At 42.1% G+C, this 8,298-nt stretch overlaps 1 protein-coding gene across 1 annotated transcript; it reads left to right on the forward strand.

Annotated features, from left to right (window-relative positions):
* The first annotated feature begins 209 nt into the window (after positions 1-209).
* Positions 210-7,823, forward strand: LOC134442225 (integrin alpha-E-like). The gene is made up of 9 exons (XM_063192475.1): positions 210-439; positions 1,218-1,377; positions 1,587-1,694; positions 2,169-2,290; positions 2,399-2,550; positions 4,101-4,254; positions 4,611-4,788; positions 4,915-4,987; positions 7,050-7,823. The coding sequence occupies exons 1-9, from the start codon at positions 350-352 to the stop codon at positions 7,051-7,053; spliced, it is 1,041 nt and encodes a 346-aa protein (XP_063048545.1). The 5' UTR covers positions 210-349; the 3' UTR covers positions 7,054-7,823.
* Positions 7,824-8,298: the final 475 nt, after the last annotated feature.

The raw sequence follows: 8,298 nt of genomic DNA on the forward strand, positions 1-8,298 counted from the left end.
CAGTGTCCCTTTAAATACAAACAATTGATACACATCAGGCAAAGAGCAGAATATACGCTATTATGATATGTCATATCATAGAATGAGCTACATGCCAAATTGGCTAGTGACACTGAAAGTATAAGACACGTTTTACCAGCATTTGGCTGGTTTGCAGGTGCCAGTGTCAAACCCTGCTATCCTATGTCTATCTGTATCTCGTTGAGTGCCTTGGATTGCCTGTGCCTCCCAACACATAAATGCTTCTCTTCTCTTCAGATCGTTCCAGGTGATATTTCCTGCCCACATAACATCAGAGTCTGAAGCCAAACTCTGTGCCACTGTACTGAGTCCCAACGAGACTCTGCTCATGTCAGTCTATCTGACAGATGGAGAGGAGAAGACGCTTTTGCACCAGGAGACATCTGACAAGGAATTTCACCGCTGTTTCACTATTCAGGTACTACTATTATGACTACTACTATGACTGAAACTACTACTAGAAGAAACACTACAAACAAGAACAATGATTACAATATTATAATATCAATTTTCCTTGTTATAATGTAATTATTATTACCGGTATGTGGTTCTGCTTACTGGGAACCTCTTTGTGTGTGTGTGTGTGTGTGTGTGTGTGTGTGTGTGTGTGTGTGTGTGTGTGTGTGTGTGTGTGTGTGTGTGTGTGTGTGTGTGTGTGTGTGTGTGTGTGTGTGTGTGTGTGTGTGTGAGTGTGCGCGTGGGCGTGGGCGTGGGCGTGTGGTTGTCTACTTACTTTTTCACATTCTTTATCTTTACTATTTTTATTTCCCCCTCACTGACTATTCCTGTGTTAGTTGTGTCTTGAAATGTCCATGTGGGCATTCCTTTATTTGTGTATTTATGTAAGCTACTGGATACCTGAATTTCCCCCTGGGGATTATAAAGTTACTCTACTCTACTCTACTCTGTTGTATTATTATCCTTATTATTGTTCTTGTTGTTGCTATAATTATTATGATAATTAGTAGTAGTAATATAAGTAGTAGTAGTAATAGTAGTAGCTGTAGTAATAAACATTAACATTAGCCTTCCATAATGAAAATTGCCATTGTAGGCCGGATTGCTGCAAGTGATTGTGAAAGTTATTTTTTTTTCATCATTTGTTTGATCGGGCTGGGTTTGTTTTGTAATGATATTTGTTGATCTGTTGATCATTACCAAACTTTGCTACCATATTCACCCTTTATCTCCTACAGACCCCGTCGGTAAACAAGGACTCTGTGCTGACCATGACGGTAGAGGTGAAAGGTCAGACTAGTCTCTGGACGCAACAGAGACTTGTTAAAGTCCGCCAGAGACCTGCTCCCGTCACTTTCATCCAGACGGACAAGCCCATCTATAGCCCCGGCCAGACACGTACGTAAATATCACAGCACACAGTAAGAAAAACAGGGTTAAAGGGTTAGTTCAACACTTAAGAGAGCACTCTGGGACCAAATACTCTTGCCAGTGTTTTCTGAACTCGCTACTGCACATACACTGCTCTCTGTTTAAATAATAAAGATAGACCAAGTTTTGATATATAAGTGTTTTTTTTTATCTCAAATTAACATTTTATTCCTTAGTGATTAAACATGATACAATTTCAACCATTGAACACAACAACAACAACAACAACAACAACAACAACAACAACAACAACAACAACAACAACCACAACAACAACAAACCAGGTAATTGTGGTTAGAGTTGAAGATTGTACATCTTTGTACACCTCTCTACAGTCAGTGATGCTGTATCATACAAATCGTTCATTGATTATTCCCATAGAATATGAAATATTTATACAGTACCCTACAATATATGCTTTTTATGCTATTACAAAGTAGAGAGAGTAGAGTAGAGTAAATTCATTGATCCCCAGGGGGAAATTCAAGTGTCAAGTCGCTTACATAAATACACAAATACACAAATGCCCACATGGACATTTCAAGACACGTATAACACAGGTAATAGTCAGGGAGGGGAAGATAAAAATTGAGGGAAAAATAAAAAGGTAAGTGTACAAAAACATTCCGTGAGTTGGGATAGAAAATGTGCCAAAAACATGCTCTGTAAGTTGAGGTGGACACGATTAACATGACCAGGACAGAGTGTCTGCTTTGTTTCAGCTCTCCTCTATATTTAAATTGTTTTCAACTTTGCAGACCAAGAAACAGAGATTGCCTTTGTGCTGGATGGCTCTGGTAGTATTGAACCCAGCGACTTTGATCTGGCTAAAACTTTCATCAGTGATTTTGTAACTTACGTTTGGTCAAAGTCTTTGAGTGTGAGTAAAGCACTGGTACATGTATGAGTTTAGTTTTATAATATTATTTTGAATGTGATATTTATATTCACTAATTCGACTTTATTCAAATGTATCTTTCATCAATAGTTCAAGTTTGCTGTTGTACAATATGGAAAGGATGTCAGAACTGAATTATCATTGCCGGAGAAGGACAACACAGACAATGTCTTAAAAACCATTAAAAACATACAACAGATAGGGAGAACCACCGCCACAGCCTCAGCCATCAACCATGTATTGTAAGTCTGTTTCACAACCACACACCTAGTGAATGTGAGGCACTACGGTGCCACAAGGCAGGACCACGCTGATCCATCAATTATCCAGTAGCCTACCTGTGTCACAGGAGCCCATTCTAGTGAAAATTAACTACAAGCTTCCTGGTGCTGCTACGATATAGCCTCATTTTTCGTAGTTGGGCAACACGCGCTGTCGTCGAGAGTGGGTGAGAGAGAGGGTGAGAGAGAGCGAGTGAGAGAGAGAGACCACCCGAGCAGCGTGCGTGCATTCCGGGAGGGGATCGCTGTCGTTGAGTCAGCTTCATGCCATGTCTCCCTTCCTCCAACATTATCCCTAACCTTAACCCTATCCCTAACCCTAACCTTAACCCAAACCCTAACCCTAACCTTAACTCTAAACTTAAGCGTAAATCACTTGATTGAAATGTTTGATTACCGTCGTTTCCAGTTAGCCTTCAGTCGCGCTTGATTGTTGACGTCCGTCCGCATTATTCTTGCCCCCAGAACCAAACTACCCCAATTGTCAGTTCCCCCTTTCGTCGCCCCACCCACGAGAACGAGGCTATTCGTTAAAGCCAGGCTCAAACTACACGACTAGCGATTGTGTGTCCGATTTTGGCGTCGGGGTGCACCGCACACTAGAAGAGAATCGCAACTGTCACTCTTATCGCTGCTCGCAACCACCGAGACAATGCTCGACGTTCTATTTCCAGTCGCAAATATCAAACACTGTTTGATTTCTACGACTTGTGATCGGCGACTCTTTGAAGTTCTATCTTAGAACGTCGGCCACGACGAGGAAATCTTTCCCGACAATCGCTTGCGATGGTCCTGGGGGGTAACGTTCCAGCGATTGTCATAAGGGGGTTTTTTAGCCGAGAATCGGCGCGATAGTCGTGTAGTTTGAGCCAGGCTTAAGGCACCACGAGGCTTAAAGTTGATTTTGTCTGTTTTTCTCGTAAAGACTTCACGAGTTACTGTTGCACAGAATGGTGCAAAGATGACACATGTCTATTTTGGAGTATTAACATTATTGCTACTACCTGCTACTAACCTCCACCAAGGAGGTTATGTTTTCCGTCGCGTTGGTTTGTCTCTCTGTTTGTTTGTCTGTCTGTTTGTTTGTCTGTCTGTTTGTTTGTTTGTCAGCAGGATAACTCAAAAACGTATGAACAGATTTGGATGCAACTTGGTGGAGTTGTTGGGAATGACCCGAGGAACAATCAATAAAATTCTGGTTTTGATCCGGATCACGTATCGGAACCAGGACTTTTTAAAAAGATTCTTCACCATTGCTAGTGTACAAATCTAGACGCCCCTAGTGACCGCAAATTGAACTGCGGGACCGGGCGAATGTTGACATTCCAGTTTCTAACTCCACAAAAAGAAGGCAGAAAGACTTCAAACAAAAATTGGGGTAACATAGTCACATGGTCTAACAAATAGCCTCCTTGGCGGAGGTCTGCACTCTCAGAGTGCATTCTAGTTGATGAATAATTGCAAATGGAGGATGCAATGCTTATATCTGCTACTGTCATTTGAATCCACAGGGAACATGTTTTCACCCCAGCAAATGGATCAGATCAGAACGCCAAAAAATACATAGTTTTGATAACTGACGGACGTATATTTCTGGACTCGTTGACTCTGGCAGAGGTTTTGCAAAACCCCAAAATCACAAACATCACCCGCTTTGCCATTGGGGTGAGTGTATCCCATTATCCAAACGCATGTATCAACTAGGCCTGCAATGCCGTGGGGCAGGGTTTATTATGTAATAAGTAGGCTACACGTGTTTATGGTACATGTCTGTACACTATTGCAATGGCAGACATTAGTATTTGAAATGTGTCCCATATTTTCCTCCCATTCTTCAAACATACATTATAAAGAACAATCTACCATGTTTTGATACTGAACTATGTTCTTCTCTGATTTGAGACGAGTTTGTGTGTACCTCTCTGGTCTTTGTGTGTGCCCATAATCAGTCTGGACAGTGAAGCTACTGTACGTTGTTAACCTAGCAGCCACCATGTTTTAAACTTCTCTCTGTTTTACAGGTGGGGGAAGATGTTCTGAATGATACTATTGCAGTTAAAGAGCTGAAGGAGATTGCCTCAGACCCAGACGAGAAACACTTTTTTGAAGTCAATAGTTATAAGTCTTTGGGCAGCACTCTACAGTCATTGCTGTCTGCTATCTTCGGCCTTGAGGTTGAGATACCGGAGATGACGAACGGTACCTCTGCAGATACAAACCTCACATAAACATGAACACAACAATCTTTTGTAAAATGTTATACAAATGTGTTGTACAAATAAATGTTTCAAATTTTACAGACATTCTATTTTATTGAATATTCAGATCAAGGAACAGAGACTGCCACGAGTCAGTTGGATACTACAGCCTTACCACCCACCGCCACAGATGAAAAAAGGTAGGTAGCCAACATCTTATAACCCCTTCATCACAGTTTAAAACACATTAACAACACACACTAATACCTGAAACAATCTCTTATATTATGTACTATATTCTCTGTTCTAGGTGAAGATAATCATGTACTCTTCTATATGCCCTGCTCATATTCTGTACTATGCTCCCTGTTCTCCTCTCCTCTCTCCTATTCTGTACTATACTCCCTGTTCTCCTCTCCTATTCTGTACTATACTCCCTGTTCTCCTCTCCTCTCTCCTATTCTGTACTATACTCCCTGTTCTCCTCTCCTCTCTCCTATTCTGTACTATACTCCCTGTTCTCCTCTCCTCTCTCATATTCTGTACTATACTCCCTGTTCTCCTCTCCTATATTCTGTACTATACTCCCTGTTCTCCTCTCCTCTCTCCTATTCTGTACTATACTCCCTGTTCTCCTCTCTCATATTCTGTACTATACTCCCTGTTCTCCTCTCTCATATTCTGTACTATACTCCCTGTTCTCCTCTCCTCTCTCCTATTCTGTACTATACTCCCTGTTCTCCTCTCTCCTTTTCTGTACTATACTCCCTGTTCTCCTCTCCTATTCTGTACTATACTCCCTGTTCTCCTCTCCTCTCTCCTATTCTGTACTATACTCCCTGTTCTCCTCTCCTCTCTCCTATTCTGTACTATACTCCCTGTTCTCCTCTCCTCTCTCCTGTTCTGCACTATACTCCCTGTTCTCCTCTCCTATTCTGTACTATATTCCCTGTTCTCCTCTCCTCTCTCCTATTCTGTACTATACTCCCTGTTCTCCTCTCCTCTCTCCTATTCTGCACTATACTCCCTGTTCTCCTCTCTCCTATTCTGTACTATACTCCCTGTTCTCCTCTCCTCTCTCCTACTCTGTACTATACTCCCTGTTCTCCTCTCCTCTCTCCTTTTCTGTACTATACTCCCTGTTCTCCTCTCCTCTCTCCTATTCTGTACTATACTCCCTGTTCTCCTCTCCTCTCTCATATTCTGTACTATACTCCCTGTTCTCCTCTCCTCTCTCCTATTCTGTACTATACTCCCTGTTCTCCTCTCTCATATTCTGTACTATACTCCCTGTTCTCCTCTCCTCTCTCCTATTCTGTACTATACTCCCTGTTCTCCTCTCCTCTCTCCTATTCTGTACTATACTCCCTGTTCTCCTCTCCTCTCTCCTGTTCTGCACTATACTCCCTGTTCTCCTCTCCTCTCTCCTACTCTGTACTATACTCCCTGTTCTCCTCTCTCATATTCTGTACTATACTCCCTGTTCTCCTCTCTCATATTCTGTACTATACTCCCTGTTCTCCTCTCTCCTATTCTGTACTATACTCCCTGTTCTCCTCTCTCCTATTCTGTACTATACTCCCTGTTCTCCTCTCTCCTATTCTGTACTATACTCCCTGTTCTCCTCTCCTCTCTCCTATTCTGTACTATATTCCCTGTTCTCCTCTCCTCTCTCCTATTCTGTACTATATTCCCTGTTCTCCTCTCTCCTATTCTGTACTATACTCCCTGTTCTCCTCTCCTCTCTCCTATTTTGTACTATACTCCCTGTTCTCCTCTCCTCTCTCCTATTCTGCACTATACTCCCTGTTCTCCTCTCTCCTATTCTGTACTATACTCCCTGTTCTCCTCTCTCATATTCTGTAATATACTCCCTGTTCTCCTCTCTCATATTCTGTACTATACTCCCTGTTCTCCTCTCCTTTTTAATATTCTGTACTATACTCCCTGTTCTCCTCTCCTCTCTCATATTCTGTACTATACTCCCTGTTCTCCTCTCCTCTCTCCTATTCTGTACTATACTCCCTGTTCTCCTCTCCTCTCTCATATTCTGTACTATACTCCCTGTTCTCCTCTCCTCTCTCCTATTCTGTACTATACTCCCTGTTCTCCTCTCTCATATTCTGTACTATACTCCCTGTTCTCCTCTCCTCTCTCATATTCTGTACTATACTCCCTGTTCTCCTCTCCTCTCTCATATTCTGTACTGTACTCCCTGTTCTCTCCTCTCTCATATTCTGTACTATACTCCCTCCTCTCTAGGTGAAGAAGAGGAGAAGGTGAGGTGGTTCCAGGGCCTTGGCTTTCACCGTCACAGCTGACCTGATTCTCAGTCATGACTGCCACATAAAAAGTTTGATTTGTCAAACATGAAAAGATTGTTTATTATTAGCTATCACAACAGTTACAAGGGTGCTGACACGTATAATTATGACTTGTGATTAATTTCCTGGAACAAACAATACTGTGAGAAAAGCTAACCCCACTTGGCACTTGTATACCTGCTCTGTATATTTCCCAAATTCTTTGTATCTGCAAGTGCTGTATGTATGCTATGATTTCATCCTCGATTGTGAGTCGCTTTGTATAAAAGTGTCTTCCAAATGTAATGTGAACATTGATATATATTTAGCTATCAGGAGCCATTTGAAATTGTTTGCTGTTGTAGGAGTGTTGCCTCACCCAGCCTTGAACCCAGTTGTGATGATGTGACCATCACTAGGGTTGTGGGTGTGCTCTGAATTTGGTAGCCCAGAAGGTCCGGGTTTGAGTACTGATAGGGCAACCATTACTATAAATGGTGTCAGAAGTGGGATTGAGGCCATGAGCCTATTGAGGCTAGCCCATTGTGTGTGTGTCTTGTGGTCACCCTAGTGCAGGGGTCAGGAACCTATGGCTCTAGAGCCACATGTGGCTCTTTTGGGAACAGTATACGGCTCTTACTCACGTAGAGTTTACAACCGTCCCTTGAAATACGGAATAGTCCTTTATTTATAAATAAAAGTACGGGTTCCATATTGAGTTGAAACCAGACACGGGAGGATATAATGTGCTAAAATGCAGGAAATTACATCTAAGAAATACATTTTCGGGGACAGTACTCTCAGACCCTTGCCATGATGAAGTTGACAGCCCTATACTTACCTGTTATCAATAAAAGTAATAACTTGACAGTACACTCTAAAATTGTTGGGCTTAATTGAAATACATGCTTTTCATTGTATTCAGTGTTTTCAAAATGGTATGGCTCTCATGAAAAAATCTTTTTAAAAAATTGGCGTTTATGGCTCTCTCCACCAAAAAGGTTCCTGACCCCTGCCCTAGTGTGTATACGTGTAGACACTTGAGTTGGGGGTGCGCAACTTGTCTTGGTCACAGGCATGGGTGCCGCGAGGCGGGGAGAGGTGTTACAGATTCTAAGGGCCCAACAGCACTGACAGGGCCCCTGGAAGGATGCTGATAATATATTTTCTCATTTTTAAGGCTCAAAATTTGAATCTTTCATGGGGCC

The sequence above is a fragment of the Engraulis encrasicolus genome, unplaced genomic scaffold (genome assembly GCF_034702125.1).
Source record: "Engraulis encrasicolus isolate BLACKSEA-1 unplaced genomic scaffold, IST_EnEncr_1.0 scaffold_129_np1212, whole genome shotgun sequence".
In the NCBI taxonomy this organism is placed as follows: Eukaryota; Metazoa; Chordata; class Actinopteri; order Clupeiformes; family Engraulidae; genus Engraulis; species Engraulis encrasicolus.

Coding starts and splice junctions, on each gene's coding strand:
- LOC134442225 (XM_063192475.1), top strand. CDS start 350: ATGTCAGTCTATCTGACAGATGGAGAGGAGAAGACGCTTTTGCACCAG. Junction 2,291..2,398: donor TTTGGTCAAAGTCTTTGAGT/GTGAGTAAAGCA, acceptor TTTCATCAATAG/TTCAAGTTTGCTGTTGTACA. Junction 4,255..4,610: donor TCACCCGCTTTGCCATTGGG/GTGAGTGTATCC, acceptor TCTGTTTTACAG/GTGGGGGAAGATGTTCTGAA.